The sequence below is a fragment of the Lathamus discolor genome, chromosome 5 (genome assembly GCF_037157495.1).
Source record: "Lathamus discolor isolate bLatDis1 chromosome 5, bLatDis1.hap1, whole genome shotgun sequence".
In the NCBI taxonomy this organism is placed as follows: domain Eukaryota; kingdom Metazoa; phylum Chordata; class Aves; order Psittaciformes; family Psittacidae; genus Lathamus; species Lathamus discolor.
Window position 1 is genome coordinate 2,345,650 of NC_088888.1, and position 18,922 is coordinate 2,364,571.

Here is an 18,922-nt window from a genome sequence, read left to right on the forward strand (position 1 = left end):
GAACTTAGCATCTGCTTCATTGAATGACTCCTGGCACCTATAGAGGAAAGAGGTTTCCAGCGTCCCACAAATATGCGACAAGTCCTGGGACAGTCCCTGGAGCCCAAATGCAGCCTGGTCTTGTTCAAAGTGACAAAGGAAACTAAAAGTCAGAATTTGCTTGTGGGAACGCTTCTGCGTGTATTAAAGCTATCTCTGGTACATCTGTAGAGATGCCTACACAGCAATTCCAGGTAACGCAGCAGTAACGCAGCAGTAGCGGCAGTGCTGTCTCGATACAGGAGAGAAAACAAGCCCGGAGAGCAGCACAGTCAGCTGAGCTTACACTTCATAATGGCAGTTACCAGTGATTTTTGTCAGCCTTGAAGCAGCCTACACACAGGCAGAGGAGAGCTGCTGAGCACTGCTCAGCACAGCACAGGTCAGAGAACCCCAGCTTCCCAACAGTCAGCGTCCATGGGAAGCTTTCTGGAAGAGGAGCTTCCCAGCGTGCTGATTGTAATCCCCTGCGCTCAGAAACTACACAGAGCCCAAGTGCACAAAGGTACTGCTCCAGTGTGCAACGTTGCACCCCATGAGCGACAAGCACATCACTGACAGGGCATGGTAACAAACAGTGAGATGTTCTACCTCGCCCTAAGCAGCCAAGAAACTCAACCTTGGTGTGCAAACCTTCCCAAGCACCCACCACCGTTCAGCTGTCTTACAAAATCCAAAGGCTATATAAAGAAAAACTACCAGACATTTCTTGATGCAACACCAATTGTGCCCGAGCTAAAAATAAGGTGTTTGGATGTTGTGACATTTCAGTGGAAACCTTCATTAGCCCCCGAATTGCACAACGCTGCTGATTTCTATGAAAAGTTAACTGAAGGACAAAAGGAATGGGAAAACCTGGAGTATTCAATGTGTTTCTGCCAATGGGAAGAGCAGATTTCCAGGCACAGCTAGTTGCAGATACCACCCACTACAGAAATGAACAGCCAGCTGAACATTCAAGTGCTTAAGCTCAGCTCACCAGGGAACTTGCATTTAAAGGGAGGTTCTCTGACACCCTCCCTCACCACTTGGCCAACAGTAGCCATCAGAGGGTTTTTTAAGGTCATACTTTATACACTACACTTGGATTCTTGTTTTCTTTAACCTTCTTCACACCATTCCTCCAGCCAGCGTTTCCAGCTGCGTTCATTTTCTGCTTCCACCCAGCTGCAGATGAAACAAGGGCTGTGGAATGAGCTCAGGGCATCCATTCCCACTTCCCTCAAATCCCATGCAGACCAAGCATCCTTAACAGTAATAGACACTGTGGGGTGGATTCATGAATTCACTTATTAAGTCTTAATGCATGGTGCTCTCCCTCCTTATTTCTGAAGGCATTTGTCCTATCTCATCCATTTTTGATGGGACCTCTTCTAAGAGCTATTCCTAGCTATTTCTGTACTTGCCTATCATTATTCACAGAGAATAGCAGGGAATCTTCCCATTAGCACAGAAAACGTTCAAATGCTACAGGGGGAGCCATGCAAACTCTTGGAACACTCAGATTAAAGAGTACCTGTGGATCTTGGGGAAGACGCCATGGGGGGGATTTTCACACGAGCTCAAAGCAGTACAACAGCGAGTCGCTGTGTGAAAACCTGTCCCAGTCATATGTTCCGCAGCTTCTCAGCTCCAGTCCCTCTCACATCCTGTCCTCTCTTACATTAGCTGCTTTGTAGCCCTCAGATTAATAACAGTTGTGAGTTCAAAGGCAGTAAAGGGAACTACTTCATTTACTGGAGCCCAAATTTAACACAGATGTCTTCTGAAGTCTTCACTGTTCAGTCACCATCTACTCCAGGATAAGAACGAACAACATTATCTGAAACTTTGATCTTCCTTGATTTAATTTATTTGGTATAAAAACACACACTGGAATATACATGAGCGACGGGAAGCAAGTATTTACAGATGATTAAATATACAGTCTCATATAGGTCCTCACCTTTACAAAAGAAATTATGCTAAAATCTGTCACGTGTTTTCTGAACGTTTCCAGCCTCTTAGACATGAAGATGGACCTATCTTCTACCCACAGTACATTTCATTAATAAAGCTTCTAAAAGCCCTCTCCATTTACTGTGCAAGACATACATTCTGTATTAGACACAAGTATTTACTACAAGCACATGCAACCATAAACCAGACAGGCTATGATCGGTTAAGGCACAATGCTCAATTTAGTGCTACTGTGCAATCTAACGTGTAAAGAAATAAATCAAGCTAGCTCAACTTAGTACCACTTACTGGTAGCCTATACTGATCTTTACAGTTTAGTCAAACACCCCAAATGCATACGTGACCCAAGTCAAGATCCTGTAATGCATAGATCTATTGTCCAGGAAACCCCCAGCTGTGTACTTGGCTTACATGAAGTGAAATAGATGACGGGAAGATGTGGATGGTTGAATCCCTGGTTCAGAAGAGTACACTACATGTAAGTATGTACGACTGCTAAAACCCCAAGTTTAACCAAACATGACTATAAATAAGCCCAGCTGACCTAAGCTCAGCAAAGGTGGAATAGCAGGGACCAATGTCCCATTTGTGTGTGGATTCTCTAAAACCTGTGACATTGTATCAAAACTGGTGTTTTCAATATGTTCCAGTGAATTTAATTTACCTATTTAAAAAATAGCCACCCAACTCAGTACTAAATGAAAGTGCATTAGGACAGCTAGACAGTCTCCAACCTCTTTAGAGACATGCTTAATGTAAAGGAGCACTTAGTGGTTTACCAAAAAAGTGCCCACATACATAAAGCACGTGCTCAGCATGAGGACTCAAGCTAAATGCTGGAATAAAAGAGCAAAACAAAGAGAGCTCACCAGCAAATCCATTTGCTGGGTATCGGATGCTACTGGTATGTGCAGGCTTTCATATACCCCCCGTGTGACAGTAAAAATAGAAATATTCAGAAGGATCAAAGGCTAAATAACTGAGGAAGCTCCCACGTACAGCATTGCATTAGAGGGGAGACGAAGTTTTAAGAGAAAGCCTGAGCACACTAAACAAGAGCACAACTGAGACTCCAAGCTGAAAATAGCACAAGAGAAGCTCAGGTGCTGAGAGCAATCTTCCTCCGTCGAAGTGGGTAGCGTCTTCTTTCTGGTGACCCTGCAGCTTTTCTTCTTTTAAGCAAAACATTTTTATTGGTACCAGTGTCTGTTGGTGTGACCTCTCCTGGCGAGAAGAGATTTTGGACATTGGTTTCCTTCTTTTCTTTGCAAGCAAAGACTCCTTCCTGCACCCTGCAGAGTTCCAAGGTTGGTTGCCAAGTTAACGCTTGGGAAAAACCTTCTGCTCTTTCTATTAGTCCTGGGAGAGTCTGCAAAAACAAACCCAAGTGTCTCATGTTATATGGGGAAAATAATGGTGACAGTGAATGAAATGTGTTCATAGAATCACAGAATAGTTAGGGTGGAAAAAGACCTCAAGATCATTCAGTTCCTACCGCCTGCCATGGGCAGGGACACTTCACACTAGACCATGTCACCCCAGGTTCAGTCCAACATGGCCTTGAAATGCCAGGGATAGAGCATTACCACTTCTCAGGGCACCCTGTGCCAGCGCCTCAGCACCCTCACAGGGAAGAGCTTCTGCCTTGCATCTAACCTGAACTTCCCCTGTTTCAGTTTGAACCCATCACCCCTTACTCTATCGCTACAGTCCCTGATGAAGAGTCTCTCTCCAGCATCCTTGTAGGATCATTAGATTCTGACAGGCACAAAAGCTTCAGAGGCTGCTGAAAGGATCCTTCGGGTGGCAGGTGAAGTTTGGCAACTCAGAGCTACCAGCCTAAGAATGACAAGGGTCTCTGCTCAAGAAGCCATGCAAGGAGTATGTCAAGTTTCAATGTTCCTGCATTACATCTCCAAGCTGAGTAGCACAGGAACACCACAGTTCATGTCTAAGCTGGTACTGAAGTAATAACTGTCACATGCTATATGAAGTTGTTCAGGTCTTCAAAATATGTTCTAGTTTCCAGATGCTGCAGGCTCTAAAATCTCTGTAAAAAACACATACAGCCACAGGGTCATCTTCCTCACCACTGTGTGAGATGTAATGCTTTACAGATGGAACTTCAGCAGACCAAACCTGAAGATTAACCTACTTGAACAATCCGCACACAGGCTTTCTGGTACAAATCCACAGCCAAGATAGGTTAGAACTCCTGTTCTCTGACATATTTATCAGAACAAGAAACTAAAGATTATCTTCTCAGAGCACAGAGATCTCACCTTCATTGCTCCTCTGATGTGTTTGGACGTCGTTTCCACCACCTGCTTCAGATCTGCGATGTAAGCATCTACAGAAAAAACACAAAGCCCAAATGAACTTCTGAAACACAACTTCCTTCACTATCTGCTTAGAAATCAAACAGAAAAAGCAGTGTGGTCCCAGTATAAACTTAAACCTACAACACATCCCTTTCATTATGGCATTGAGGACAAGAGCTTGTATGTTTTATCTTACTATTATGACTCTTTAACACTCAAAATGCAGTAGTGCCTAGCAGTCTCACCTATCACAAGCTACAAAGCTCTTCACTAGAAAGCCTACAGCTTATACAAAACATGAGACACAAGGACAGTGTTTGACACAAAGGAAGAGAACAGAAAAAGATCTGTTTTCAAACCTTTCAAGTTCATATTACATGGAATAAAAATGCATGAAAGAACACAACTGTGGAGAAAATGAGGTAAAGTAAACCCATTTTTTAGGAGCTCCAACAAGTTGGCTTTTACAATAAAGGTTACGTTTTTCTCCTGGCTGAGCTTACCAAGCGTTAGCACCTAGACTAAAACAGAACCAAGCATAAACAACATGAACTGCATTAATTCTCCTGGGTTAATAAGCAAAGAAAGAAAAAGAAGCTTTCAGGAACACTGAAGCAGGCGGCAGGTGCAGAATACTGGAAGAAATGGCATATAATTGATTGCAGTAGCAATACGATAACATCATCAACACAATATATGTTTTTGATGATTGATTTACAAGCACTAATAATTCTTTACTCAAAAGTTCAATTCTTCAAAAACTGGTTTGCATGTTCTCTGCCATTCTGTCTCCAATGCTATGCCACCACCACCAAAACCCTAAAATGAAAGGGTAAGCAAGTGTTATATGGTGAAGATACCTTAAGTCAATCACTGTGTTCTAGCACAGGGTGACAGTGATCCCCTGCTGAAACACAGTGAGAGTGAGCAGCAAGAGATGGTGCTTGGTTAAATGGTCTCTTTAGATGCCCGATGTGCTAAGCAATGATGGCTGAGGAACGCATGACCCATGTATGAATGCAGATACTAAAATGCATCATCATTCAGAGTTCAGAAGGAGAGGTAGTTCAACAGCAGCCTCTTTAAACACACCACAGAGGCTTGTGAATGGACATCCTCTAAAAGGACATGTCTATAATGAAGCATTCTTACAGGACAGTATTTGGATTAAAAAATTGGTGATGCTATGAAAAAGCAAGGAAGGAGTTAAGCAAAAAATAGTTCCTTTGATTATTCCAGTTATACAGAAGGACTGACAGTTAAATGAAATGTGCCTGCAGGCGTGCAGCTTGACATGGACAGCATTATATTCCTCAGTGTTTAAAGCTTTCCAAAACATAGGGAAATGAAAAAAGGAAACGAAAGGTATTGAGTAATCTAAATATTTTTGGTTTCTGGCCACTGTACGTGCTAAACTGGGATACATAAACTTCCCAAAGACTACATAATACTAAAATTCAGCACAAACTCTATGCTATCTTACGTAGGACTTTGCTGTTACCAAATCTAAAAGGGCAATACCATAGTGCAAGCTGTTACTAACTTGCAAGAAGTAGTTGATTCACGTCAGAAAAGCATAGACCTGGACACTAGAAACTAAAAGCAACTCAGCCATGAAGTGACACTCTTTACTGCTCCTATTAGCTGCACAGGCTGGCATTTCTGGAAGCAATGTCTCCTGTTTACAAAGAGGAAATGATGACTAGAATGCAGCCAGATCAGCAGGGTGAGAGCTCGAAGATTAAGCTCAGCTTCACAAACTTAAACACCACTGCTTGTTACATCAGCTTTAAACCACGTGCAGCAATTCACAGTGAGGGTTCTGTCACCACACTTTTCAACTTAGAACAACATTGGTAAATCGTGTAATTTTTCAGTACTTAAGAACAGGCAAGACAAAAGTTTCCATTTCTTAAGGCCAAGCTCAAAAGAAGTACATTACAATCACCAACTGCAAAATACACTGCCTCATTCCAAGAAGTTTGTATAAGGAATCTTTCAAAAGCATACAGCAAACTCATGGTGCTGTTTGCAGTTTTGTTTTTTCATCAACCCTTACAAATGTCAGAGGCAGGATAACATTTGATGATTCCTCTGCAAGTTAGGAGAGTCCACATTGCTGTCACTGAGTACTAGGTGACTGCTTTCAATTCCCTGAAGAAACTGACTGATTAGGAAGAGAGACAGAAGCATTTCTAGTATTCATATAGAAGGAACACAAGAATGGTCAAAGTATAATGTCAGTGATCCATTTAGTTCCCTATCTGGCCTCCACCAGCAGTGAAGAAGAAAACCTATTGAGAGTAGTAGCCCTGTGACAATTTCTGCCCAATCCACCTTTAAGCACAGAGCTTGACAGCAGACAGCCCCTAAACAAGAGCAATGAACACAATGAACTGATGCAGCTCTACATGCAGTCATGACAAACTTCTAGCTGCTTTTGCTAAGTATTTAAACAAGTTCAAAGAAAGAAAACCTCTTCAACATTTACAGCTGGCCAAGCAGGTAGGCAGTGTTTCCTCAGGCAGCTGCCCTCCCCATGAAATCTTTACCTTGAGAAGGTGGTGATCTTATCTCCTCTGGTGGTACCACAGGTTGGTAGAGCATCTGCATATTCAAAACAAAGACAGATTCTGAAACAGCCTCTTGGTTTAATAGATATTTAATATACACAGAGCAGAAAGAACAACAGAGAAAGGCTAATACAAAATGATAGTGGTGGAATTGTTCAGATAAGGAAAGTATGAGAGATAAAGTTTATAGATAGCTACTGGAAATAGTGTTCCAGTTAACAGAGTGACGTTCACTGCAAACATCTCCAAAATCTGCTGTAGCTTGCAGAATTGTAGTTGCGAAAGCCTGAGAACTAAACTGAATCCAGTTTTGGAAGATGCATTGCCACCTGCTGCACAGCTGAGGAAAAAGCTGCTCTGGTTTCTAAGGAGCCATTCACAAAACCAGCAGTATATTTTCACATGGGAGCAAACTCAAACAAAGGCTACATTAAAACAAAAGCTAAGAAAAAGAAAACCATTTAAATGACTACATTCTAGCCCTGCAACTGCATATGCGTAAGTATGAACACCCTGCTTCACAGGTCAGGCTGTCTGGCTTTTTCATCCTACTCTGAGTAACTTGACATCAGTTAATTGTGACATGAAGTTAACTAATAATATATAACGAATACAACTAATATTTAGTTATATCAATGGTGGGATTAGAAGTATCTAATGGGGAAGGAAAAAAAACACAGACATGACAATGTAAGTTATATCATCTGGAAGCCACTATTTTTCTCCACTTCAGGAGCTGTCCCTTCACCCTTCTTCAATCAAAAGCACATAGGAGGAAAGTTATTTATTCCTCCCTGTAGTTGTACTAGAGCAATTTTTTCAGTTGACAGATCTTCTTAGCAACCTTACAGTAACAACTCCAAGCAGAAGAACAAACACTGTCTGCATTATCCTCAAACATAACAGAATGTATTGACTGAAAACTTATACGGTGATCATCTAGTTGTAGTGGTGTAAAACTTGGAAGAGCTCAGCAGCAGGAAAAGAGCATCTCCAAGGATGGACACTCCACAGTCTCGCTGGGCAACCTATGCCAATGGTTTGACTACCATCACAGCTGGGGTTTTTTTGTTAATGGTTACATGGAATTTTCTGTATTTCAACTTGTTCCCACTGCCTCTTGTCGTTGGTTTTTTTCCTTTTCTTCCCCCAAGGAAATTGACTCTTAATTAATCAGCAGGCAAGCAAAAGCCAGATCTAACTTAACAGCAGGAAAGAAACACAGAAACCAAGGACAAGACTAAGCTGTTTAATGCCAGTAATTGCACTCAGTATCAAAAAACCCCAGAGAAATTACTGGATCTATTCATTAATCCACATTACCTTTTTTTTCTTTTCTTTCTTTACTGGAAGTACTTACTCAGTTACTTAAGTACTCAGCTCGACAAAGTGCTTAGGAAAACACAGCCACCTTTTGAACAGCCTGCACATCATAATGTCTATCACAGAATCAGCTAGGTTGGAAAAGACCTTTAAGATCATCAAGTCCAACCACTACCCAGGACTGCCAAGTTCACCACTAAACCACGTCACTGAGGGCCTCATCTACGTGTTTTCTGAACACTTCCAGGGATGGCGACTCCACCATTTCCCTAGGCAGCCTGTTTCAACACCTGATCACCCTTTGGATGAAGATGTCCTAATATCCAATCTAAACATCACCTGGTGCAGCTTGAGGTCATTACCTCTTGTACTGCCACTTGTTATCTGTATGTAACAGAACATTTAGTACTTCAACCAGCCTTCAGCCAAGGAGTTCAGAAACCCAGATCTGACATCTGGATAACTAGGTGAATACTGACTTGTATATCATGAGATAAAGCAATCTGCTTAGCTAACTTGTTCAATGTGCCACAAGCGCAGTTCACTCACAGTCACAATGGTTTGTAGTAACCCTCATTTTACTGAAGAGCCCATTAATGTAAAGAACTGAATTTCACTATAATGCAAAGAATCCAAAGCAACTATGGGAAGAAGCAAAGGTTTTCTGAAAATCATAGGATACTCACCAACAACTCTTGCTCTGCTTTCATGGCTTGGATAGCATGAATCACTATCTTTCTAGGCCACTGCTTACGCTTTGTTGTTGTCACTACTATTAGTTTATCGAATTCATCTTCAAGAATTTTAATGTTGGAACCTAAAATTGACAAACACACAAAGTTATTGTAGGAATTCTACATTTTTGTTGGTTTTCTTATTTTTATTTGAGACAAAGTCTCAACAAAAAGAGAGCTTTAGATCTGCAATAAGAAACCATGCATAATGATCAATGAAGAGATAAATATATATCTTGTATCTTCTTTGTAAGGCAATACAGAAATGGAAGCACAACATGGGGCATGGGGAGGTAGAGAATCACATGGGGCAAAAATCAAACCCCTATTTCTTTATGAACTCTGAAGATATGAAGAATGTCTCACAAAGAAATTGCTCTCGAGGGAACTTGTTTTCCAAGTGAAGAAAAGCAACACAAGATGCAGAAAGAAAAATGGTTTATCCGTGTAAATTACAAGCATTATACAAACACCAACTATCCAAAGAGTCCTCTGAAGCCACCTGATCGTATTTCATATAGAGCACAAACATGTAGTTGAACGTGACAATGAAACACAGTTCCTGGAAATACCCTGCATCCTGATGACACCTGCAACTCCTAGTCAGAAGGAGTTTGCAAAACCCAAAACATATCTGCTTTCAACATCAGAGGCCCAAGAGACTGTATGAGGGAGGACCTAACTTCCGTAACTTGCTTTTCCACTCCCAAGATTCAGTACCTAGAACATATTTTCAGCTTTCAATTGGTGTTTTCACTACTCCTACCCTACTGAAGATATATTCACTGTTCCCACCAATGGCTTGAGCACAACTTGCATGCCATGCAATGTTTTCCACCTAGTGGTAAAGAACTGATTTTGAGCACCTTCTCTGGGCCAACCTGTGCAGACTCAGGTGATTGTAAACCTCAGAAAGGAAAACTCAAAGTAGTAAGAGTTTGTGGGTTTGTTTGGTTTAGGATCACTATGAAATCATTTAAGTACAGAGAGGAAACATTTGAGCCATTGGTCACTGTAAATACTGGAGGCTCAAAATGCCAGATCACTGGGTGATTCCAACTGGATCAGAGATAGGGAGGCACATGAGTAAATTTAAGTGAAACTGAAAAGCACAATACAGTCCTTGCACCAACTGCAGGAAGATGGCAGTATCTCAGCTGGCATTAAGTTAGACTTGTACAGACAAAGGAGAACCTACTGAAAATAATGTCTATCTGGACAAAGTTTTTCTGTTAAGAAAATGCTGTTGAGAATTTTTTGGACAAATCTAAATTAGTGAAGCGAGCCTGAATCAGTTTGGCATTCTGCATCATGAGACCAATGCATTTTTTATCTCATAGTCAAAGGAATTGGTGTTTTATCATTCTAGAACTACAACTGCAGAAGCTTCCTAACCAAAAGAGTTCAAGGAGCTCCCTCTCCACAGCCAGTTCAACATATCTGTATTTTCAACTTTGTGCAACTGTAAAAAGCATCCAATTGCAGGCAAAGAATACCTAATCCTAACGCAGGAAGCAAATGAATGGTACTGAAGTTTTCTTTGGACACCAGACTACTGAGAATCTCTACTATTATTATTCAAAAGACAGTAAGTGTAAACATAGTATATATATTAAATAGCAGTAATTTTAGCCACTTAATTTGTATATTAAATAGCAGCAACAGACATACTATTAGGTTCTTTTGACAGGAAGAGATCTTGGCCAGTGTCCCCAGCACAAGGTCACTCAGGCCGGAAGGGGCCTCAGGAAGGCTCTTGTGACTCAAGCCTCCTGCCAACAGCAGAAACTCCCAGTTCAAACCAGGTTGCTCCAAACATTTTTGTCCAGTTGGTTATTGGAAGCCTCCAGTGCTGGCGACTGCACAAGCTCTCTGAGCAACCTTTTCCAATGCTCAGTTACCCTAATGTGAGTTTTTACTTCCTTACATCAAGTCAGAATCTCCCCTTTCAGTGTGAGCCTTGCCTTTTGTTCCCCCGCTGCACACCTCTATAAACAGCCCGGCTCTGTGTTCTCAGTAACCTCCCTGTGGGTACTGGAAGGCTGGCTTGTCTTCTTTGGGCTCAACAAGTCAGTTCCTTCAGTCTCAACTCTTAGCACAAGTGCTCCAGTCCTCTGGCCACCTGGCAGCCTCTGATGAACTCACTCCAGCTTATCAACAACTTTCCTGTACTGGGGGTGGGTCCTAAACTGAGTGTATACTCCAGATGTGCTCCAGCAAGTGCAGAGTAAAGGCAAATAATCACTTCTTTGTACCTACTGACTACACTCCTGTTGACACAATATACTAGGTTGGCTCATGGTTAGCCCGCCAGCACCCTCAGGTCCTTTTCATCCCACACCTCTGCAGGGGGTTATCCCTTCCCAGGTTTAGGGCTTTGCTTTTGTCCTTGTTGTACTTTACGAGATTCCCAGATGCATTTCTCCAACTTGTTTACATTTTACTGAATGGGCCTGCCCTCGAGCATATTCACTGCATCCCACCATGGCTGATGTCAGCTACAAACAGGGTGAAGGCACTTTCCATCTCCTTCTTCAGGTCTTGGATAGGCACTAACAAGAATGGGTCCCAGAATAGACACCTGAGAAACTCTGCCTGCAATCAGCCCCAAGGTAAAAGTATCAACCATTGAACACTACCCTCTGAGCTCAGTGATCCAGCCACGATTCTCACCTGCTAAGCCATAACTTCCTAGCTTGGATGCTCTGGGAGACAGTGTTACTGGGTATGGGAGCAATTCAAAGCAGCAAGAGAACTGGCATCTGGAGCACATGATGTATGACAAGCAGCTGAGGGAGCTGGGTTTGTCAAGCCTGGAGGTTCAGCTAAGGGGTGACTTAACTGCTATCCTCAGATACCTAAAGGGTGTTTCTAGAGAGGACAGAGACAGGCTCTTCTCAAGAGATGTGCAGCAGGAGAATGAGAGGCAAAAGATACATTGCAGTAATGGGAATTCCAACAGGAACTGTCAAACACAGAAACTGACTGTCCAGAGAGGATGGGAGGTCACTGGACTTGGATCTATTGCCGTGTTCTAGCTTTAAAAATAGGTCACCTTACCCCATTCCATTAAATTTTGTATATTACCTTTATTCTGGTAAGAGAAACTAATGAAATAGAACATGCTCTTTCCTAACCTCCCAAATGAAAAGGCTTGCTACAAAATGCCAACTTCCGAAAAGCTTGCTGAAGACTTTCCAACAAGACTGCTGCCATTAAATTTACATAAACCTTTCTTCTTCCCCATGTTAATATCAGCTACTTTGGGACAGTCTATATGCTACTTATCTATGGTAGTCAAGAACAAATCCTTTAAGTTATGTAGGTACCATATTAGTGATAGCTGGAGCTTGTACCTTAAGATCGATAAGGATCTTGAGAAGTGTCAAACAAGTAACAGTCCTTCACATAATGCACTTTGCCTGTCTCTTTTCTCTTGGATACAGGTCCCTAAACATCTTGGTTACTCTTATTTTCATTTATAAGCACTGCTCTGCAAGAATCATGCTCCCACAGTGCAGCACTAAGCATCTTTACACAGGCACATCTGAGCTGGAGTTTGACCTCCCCTGTTCCGTAAGCATTCTTACAACCACTGCCCAATTTAACATACCACAAGCAGAAACCAAAACAAACCCACCCAGCAGGAGATCAATGGAAACACACACATACCACTCTGTGGCTTGGAGTCATCTTGAGTCTCATCCCAGGGCTGCCCATTGATGGTGACATTCTCCTGCACCGCTGCTTTGAAGTTCTGCAAGATACAGGAGAGCTTGAGAAACCCTCCTCCATGTATGTGATGCCTGCTGCTGGAAAGGCTGCTCCTGCCTCGCTGCCCTGCCCAGGTCAGCCCTGTCAGGGTAAACAGCTACGTCTGTGGTTCAGCTATGCAGAACCATAGATTCAACCGGGTTGGAAAAGCCCTTTAAGCTCACCCAGTCCAACCACTCCCAGCACTGCCAAGGCCACCACTGCCCCATGGCACTGAGGCCTCGTCTCCACGGGGTGTGAGCACTTGCAGGGCCGGTGCCTGCAGCCCTGCCCTGGGCAGCCTGTTCCAATGCCTGAGCACCCTCTGGGGCAGGAATTGTTCCTCAGCTCCATCTAAACCTGCCCTGGGGCAGCTTGAGGCCGGTTCCTCTTGTCCCATCCCTTGTTCCTTGGGAGCAGAGCCCAGCCCCTCCTGGCTCCATCCTCCTGTCAGGCACTTGTAGGGAGCGATCAGGACCTCCCTGAGCCTTCTCTTCTCCATCTGACCCCCCCAGGTCCCTCAGCCGTTCCCCATCACACTTGGGCTCCAGGCGCTGCACCAGCCTCGCTGCCCTTCCCCGGCCCCGCTCCAGCCCCTCACTGTCCCTCTCGTAGTGAGCACAAACCCGTTAAGCTAACACAGACACCCGCGCCTGGTGCCGAGCCCCTGCCAGCATTCGAGCCCCGGTGACGCTGGGCCGGGCTGCTCCCCGCCGCCCCGCCTCGCCTCACCCAGAGCGCGTCTCCCGCGGTGGCGGGCCCGCCCGGCTGCCCCTGCTCCAGGGCCCGCAGGAAGGGCACGCAGCGCTCCATCGCCTCGACCAGGCCGCGCCGCAAGCAGCACCGCACCCGCGCGTCCCGCCCGGACGGGCCCGGGCTGGGCTGCGGCGCCGGAGTCGCCATTTCCCGCCTCGCACGGAGGGAAAATGCCGGCCCGGAAGCAGAACCCGCGGCCACCCCGCCTCTTCCCCCCCGCCCGCGGCGCGCCATGGCGCTGGGGCCGGTGGACTGCCACTGCCACCTCGCCGCGCCCTGCTTCCAGGCGGTGAGGCGCGGGCGGGCGGGCGGCCGCGGCCCCGGCCCCGGCCCCGGCCCCGGCCCTGGCCCTGTCGCTGAGGCGGTGCGTGTCTCTTGCAGGACGTGGCGGATGTGGTGCGGGCGGCACAACAGGTGAGGCCCCCGGCAGCCCCCCGCGGCCCGGCCCCAGCGCCCGGCCCGGCTTGGCTTCAGCGGCGCGGGGGTTTGTGTGTGCTGCAGGCGGCGGTGTCCGGCCTTGTCGTGGTGTCGGAGCAGGCGGCGGAGTTCCCCAGCGTCCTGGCGCTGTCGGAGAGGTGCGAGGCGGGAGGGGAGGCTTGGAGCTCACACCGTGACCCGGAGCCCCCCATCCCGTGTCCTAGAACCCTTCCGCTGTGTCCCGGAGCACTCCCCACACCCTCATGGGAGCTGATGGGGACTCGCTGCCCTCTTCCTTGGTCAGGCCATGCTGGCCGTAAACCCGCTCTCTGTGCGGTCTCTCTCACGGTACTGATGCACATTCCATGCCTAGATTCCCTGGGTTTGTTTTCCCGTGCCTGGGAGTCCACCCGGTTCAGGAGGTTTCACCAGAGGAGCAGCGCAGCGTTACACTGAAGGTAAACCATAGATAGTTAACTCGGCTACAGAATACAGCTGGGACTGCTCAGGGCAGATGATGGAGTGCGCCGGTTTGCCTGATTTAACTTGGATCTGCCCAGTGATTTTTCTTGCTCTTCTGTAATACAAAAGACCCAGCAGACCGAATCCCAGGGTCTCTTAGCACATCCGTTTGTCTGCGTTAGTCCTAAGGCAGAATAGTTCACTGCACTCATCTGGCTGTGTTACTGCAGTAAAACAGTTTGTAGAAGTCCCAGGTGAGCGCTTTGCTTACCGTGAACAGCACACGTGTGTTTGCAGATGTCCCTATGTTAGCATGGGAAGTGGAAGGCAGTGGTTCACGCCCTTAGCCTGAAAAACTTGGGGAGCTGTCTGCAGCCTTTGTTTTAATCACTTATGCTCCTATGGAAGGATAACTTAAAATAAAGGCTCATGATGTAAAGAAGGGAAATCCTGCGGGTTTCTAAAATCTGACCACACAACTCACAGTAAGAGCAAGTTTTAAGGTACAGAATTTAAGCTTGATGAAGGGATCTCCAATTTAATCGTAACGCTGAGTTCAAAACCCTTCCATCTGGTAAGGGCAGTGAGGGTTGCATCTGTAATTTGTTCTTGCAGGATCTGGATGCTGCATTGCCGCTTATAGAACTCTACAAAGATAAACTGGTGGGGATTGGGGAAGTAAGTAAAATTCCATAACTTGTTTAAATGTCTGTGACTTTGGCAGCGTCTTTGGCACTGAATGCAGAGAGGGACTCTTAATCGGAGATTGTAGCCATAGGACAAGGGGTGATGGGTTCAAACTGAAACAGGGCAAGTTCAGGTTAGATCTAAGGCGGAAGCTCTTCCCTGTGAGGGTGCTGAGGCGCTGGCACAGGGTGCCCAGAGAAGCTGTGGCTGCCCCATCCCTGGCAGTGTTCAAGGCCAGGTTGGACACAGGTACTTGGAGCAACCTGCTCTAGTCCCTTCCAACCCAAACCATCATGTGGTTCCCTCTGTCACCAGAACTTATTGCATACACAAAACCAAGTATTCACTAAGTGTTGCTGTCAGTCTGAGCAAGCACTAAGTCTGATTTGTAATTCTCTTAATGTGCTTTCTTTCAAAGTTTTGCTGTTCCCCTCTTTTCCTTCTTTGTCACTATTAGGAAACAGATGACATTTATGCTGGTGAATTTCATAGGCAGATTGCATAATCATGCTATATTGCCTTACACCCAAATGTCTTTGGACCTGTTCTCTGATACTGTGAAGTGTCAAGTCACGTTGTTACCGTCATTCAGATCCTTCCTGCCTTCTTCCCTGACAAAGTTAGGCTGAGCTATGATTTCAGTACACCTCACTAGTGTGTACAGTCCTTTTTACTTCTGATCCCTCTCTGTGTGTTGTCTCTTGCCTTGCATTTGTTTATAAACTGAGGCTTGAAAGCTCCAGGGTAGAGTCAGCCTTTTGTGTGTTGGTACTGGAGGGACTTGTTTGCTCACAAGTGCTTTCACAGTTGAAAAGCTTATGGCTGAGAATGGATTTGTTTCTGAGTTCAGATGCAGTTGAGCTCATTTTAATTGCAGTCTCTAATATATATGTTTTGAAATGCCTGTGGGTTTGAAGCATTTGTTGGCTTTATATGTACTATTGTGGTTTAGTCAAATGCTAGGTCTGTTAAAGGTTTTCACTTCTCTTCTTGTACTGTAGGTTGGACTAGATTTCACTCCCAGATTTGCCAGCACGGATGAACAGAAGGAAGGACAAAGACAGGTTTTGATCAAGCAGACTGAGATAGCGAGAAGACTGGATTTGCCTTTGTAGGTGGTGTTTCTACTAGTATGAGAATTTGCCAGATTTCAGTAACATGAGGAAATATTTCCCAGGATTTATAATTATTGCTTACATGGATTAAACTGGCATTAGTGTCCTGACTGCCTCCAGTCTGCGATTCAATTATAGAACTTTCCCTATGTTTGCACTTGAATACAGTCACCTTCTATGTGCTGCCATTGCTATGTTGTTGCTGCATCTTCACTGTAGCTGAAATGATTCATATTTGTGTCTCTAGATGTTTTTTTTTCTCCTGATAAAGGTGTACTACAGAGTAATTATTTTCATCCCAAGCTCCTGCTGTTCATTTGTGGTTTTTTCCAAAAAAAAGTATTTTGCTGAGTTTCTTAATGCCTTATCTCCTTGTTGTGCAGAAATGTTCATTCCCGCTCAGCTGGAAGACCGACCATTAACCTCTTGAAGGAGCAAGGTAAGTTTTTAGTGAGTTTTCTCTGTTGTGGCTTTTGTTAGCTTTGTTTTGTCTGTTGTGCCATGTCCTCAGATCAGTTTGTGTACATTAAACTTAGGAGGAACAGTGCGGAGATTTGGTGTCCATTCCTTATGGGACTGAGATCCCATTGGAAGCTGATGTCACAGACCTACTGTAAACACTGCTGATGATTTGGTTTGCTTCTCTTCTCCGAGGTGCTACCAAGGTGTTGCTCCATGCCTTTGATGGAAAGCCATCTGTTGCAATGGAAGGGGTGAAAGCTGGATACTTCTTCTCCATTCCTCCTTCCATTATAAGGAGTGAACAGGTAATGTTTAAAGGGGTTTGCTGCTTGCATTGCAGGTAATATCTGACAGCTTATCATGATAGCAAATGTGACAGCTCAAGAGCATGCCTGTTGAAGTCTACAGTTTGAAGTGGGACTGGCAGTACTCGCTACGGTTGCTGTCACCTGTCACTTCTAAGTAGAAGTTTCAGTTCTTAGTGTTGCACATTTTTACTTTGGCTCAGTTTCTGCCTGGGATTTTTTCCTTACCTGACTTTTTTGGGGAAATGTTGGCTAAACCAGTTCAGCTATTCCTGAGAAACAAAGGTTGAGAAAATAGGTGATATTTTTCTCATTTTCATGTGGTTTCTGGTGAACTTTTCTTCAGAAGCTTCTGTCACTGTACTGTCCTAGAGCAGGACATGATGTGGAAAAGAGCTAGTTTGTGTCTGAGTGCTATGGCACTTTCTGTTCAAAAAGAAATCTGCTTGCCTTTGGCAAAGTTACAGACCTTTGAAGAACTGTGATTATTACCAAGTGTGCCCAGCAAAGACACAGCTAAATTACTTAAAGTCAGCATTGGTCAGGTTCAGCCCTTGGTTTTGTGAGGCTGCTCTTTTAATTTATACTCTGAGCTGCCACAAGAAATGCTGACTTCTGCTTTTGGAGCAGTCTGTTTCCATCCTGCACCATCATCACTTTCTGTGATAAGCTCAGGAAGTGTAAGACAGGAAAAGGCAGGATTCAAGTGGAAGGGGGGTGAGGGATGGATATAGATGGGGGTAGGGTTAGGAGGAGAAAGGAAAGCAAAGTGGGGCTGAGGGGTAAAACAGAGATGAGAAAAAGCCACAGAAATATCTATACATACAGAAAACTGGCTAATTAAAATTGCATTGGCAACTCTAAGGTGTTTGTGCAGTATAACTACATGATGTAATAACAATGGATTCAGTGTTTAGATAATAGTTCAGTTATTTAGAAAACAGGATAATTCTAATTTGGAAGGACTTCTTGAGCAGCTCCTGATATTCTTGCTTCTGTTCTGAAATCGTTGATAAAATGGAGACAGTGACACCAAGGTCTTTTGATGTTGCTTTTAAATGCAAAACATAGCCTCTCTTCATACATCTTCCCCCACAGCTCTAAGTGCAAGAGGTGTTTAACAGTTGTCTTATTTTCTTCAAGAAGCAGAAGCTTGTGAAGCTGTTACCACTGGAAAATATGTGCTTGGAAACTGACTCTCCTGCTCTGGGGCCTGAAAAACAGGTAAATGATGGGGAGCAAGGACTTCTGTGTATGTATATCCAAACCTACTCCTCATGGGGGTCAGTTACTGGCACGGGACAGTTAAGTAGTGTAAGCATGGGTACAGAGGATGAAAGAGGTTGCCAAGTGAACGTTTTGAGATGAGCAAGTCAATGTTCCTGAGGAAGGGGAAGTAATTCAGGAATGGGCAGAGGGAAGAATAACCCAAGAAGAAGATACATGTAATTCTTCTGGCACAAGGTGTCACAGTTGTGCCAGGACATACTGAATCTGAAAGACCTGTATTCTGTAGGGATCTGTAATTTTGGATTTGTTTGGTGGTTGTTTTCAGGTGAGAAATGAACCAAAAAATATCCACATTGCTGCAGAATACATTGCCAGAATTAAAGGAATTCCAGTTGAAGAAGTTATAGAAGTCACTACACAGAACGCACTGAAAATATTCCCCAAACTTCGGAACTTTCTTCAGATATAGATTGAGAAACTGAAATATATGATATTGCAGAAGCTGTTATTTATGGTTTAATTAATAAAGCCAATGTCCATCTTGTTTTAAAGTGGAGCTTTGGTGTTGCAAAGTTCAAGAAGCGAGCAGTGTTCTAAAGCTGCATAGGATGAATACAGAGAAATTCTCAAAAACCTTTTGCATGCACCATTGTCACCTCTTGGAGGTGATAAAGGCAGGTTGTTCAATTGCATCTCTCATGTTTCTCACTAAATAATGTATAAAGAAGAGCATCACACAGTTGTCAGGATAGTTTCCTTGCTCAGCTGCTCCCAGTCCGAGAGATG

General features: G+C 44.3%; 2 protein-coding genes across 6 annotated transcripts; one reads left to right on the plus strand and one right to left on the minus strand.

Annotated features, from left to right (window-relative positions):
- Nucleotides 1-1,868: 1,868 nt before the first annotated feature.
- On the minus strand, nt 1,869-14,055 carry NSL1 (NSL1 component of MIS12 kinetochore complex). The gene is made up of 6 exons (XM_065679393.1): nt 13,435-14,055; nt 12,622-12,706; nt 8,902-9,032; nt 6,872-6,926; nt 4,281-4,348; nt 1,869-3,367 (listed from the first exon to the last, which is right to left on the minus strand). The coding sequence occupies exons 1-6, from the start codon at nt 13,690-13,692 to the stop codon at nt 3,098-3,100; spliced, it is 867 nt and encodes a 288-aa protein (XP_065535465.1). The 5' UTR covers nt 13,693-14,055; the 3' UTR covers nt 1,869-3,097.
- TATDN3 (TatD DNase domain containing 3) lies at nt 13,644-18,687 on the plus strand. Of its 5 annotated transcripts, none has more exons than XM_065679392.1 (10): nt 13,645-13,747; nt 13,840-13,872; nt 13,960-14,033; nt 14,249-14,333; nt 14,953-15,015; nt 16,026-16,135; nt 16,523-16,578; nt 16,794-16,906; nt 18,053-18,130; nt 18,462-18,687. In XM_065679392.1, exons 1-10 carry the CDS (start codon nt 13,691-13,693, stop codon nt 18,603-18,605), a joined length of 813 nt encoding a protein of 270 aa, XP_065535464.1. In that variant the 5' UTR covers nt 13,645-13,690; the 3' UTR covers nt 18,606-18,687. The 5 variants fall into 5 exon arrangements, with proteins under 5 accessions (XP_065535461.1, XP_065535464.1, XP_065535460.1 ...); XM_065679391.1 differs by having other exon boundaries at nt 13,646-13,747; nt 18,050-18,130; XM_065679389.1 differs by having other exon boundaries at nt 13,644-13,747; nt 13,840-14,033.
- The last annotated feature ends 235 nt before the right edge of the window (nt 18,688-18,922 follow it).

Bases quoted from the DNA above. Each gene is read 5' to 3' on its own strand.
- TATDN3 (XM_065679388.1), top strand. From the start codon at position 13,691: ATGGCGCTGGGGCCGGTGGACTGCCACTGCCACCTCGCCGCGCCCTGC. The intron at 14,334-14,952 runs GTAAACCATAGA...TTGTTCTTGCAG, and splicing joins AGCGCAGCGTTACACTGAAG to GATCTGGATGCTGCATTGCC. The intron at 15,016-16,025 runs GTAAGTAAAATT...CTTGTACTGTAG, and splicing joins AACTGGTGGGGATTGGGGAA to GTTGGACTAGATTTCACTCC.
- NSL1 (XM_065679393.1), bottom strand. From the start codon at position 13,692: ATGGCGCGCCGCGGGCGGGGGGGAAGAGGCGGGGTGGCCGCGGGTTCT. The intron at 9,033-12,621 runs GTATGTGTGTGT...TGTCAATTTTAG, and splicing joins TGACTCCAAGCCACAGAGTG to GTTCCAACATTAAAATTCTT. The intron at 3,368-4,280 runs GTGAGATCTCTG...TTGTTTTTGCAG, and splicing joins ACATCAGAGGAGCAATGAAG to ACTCTCCCAGGACTAATAGA.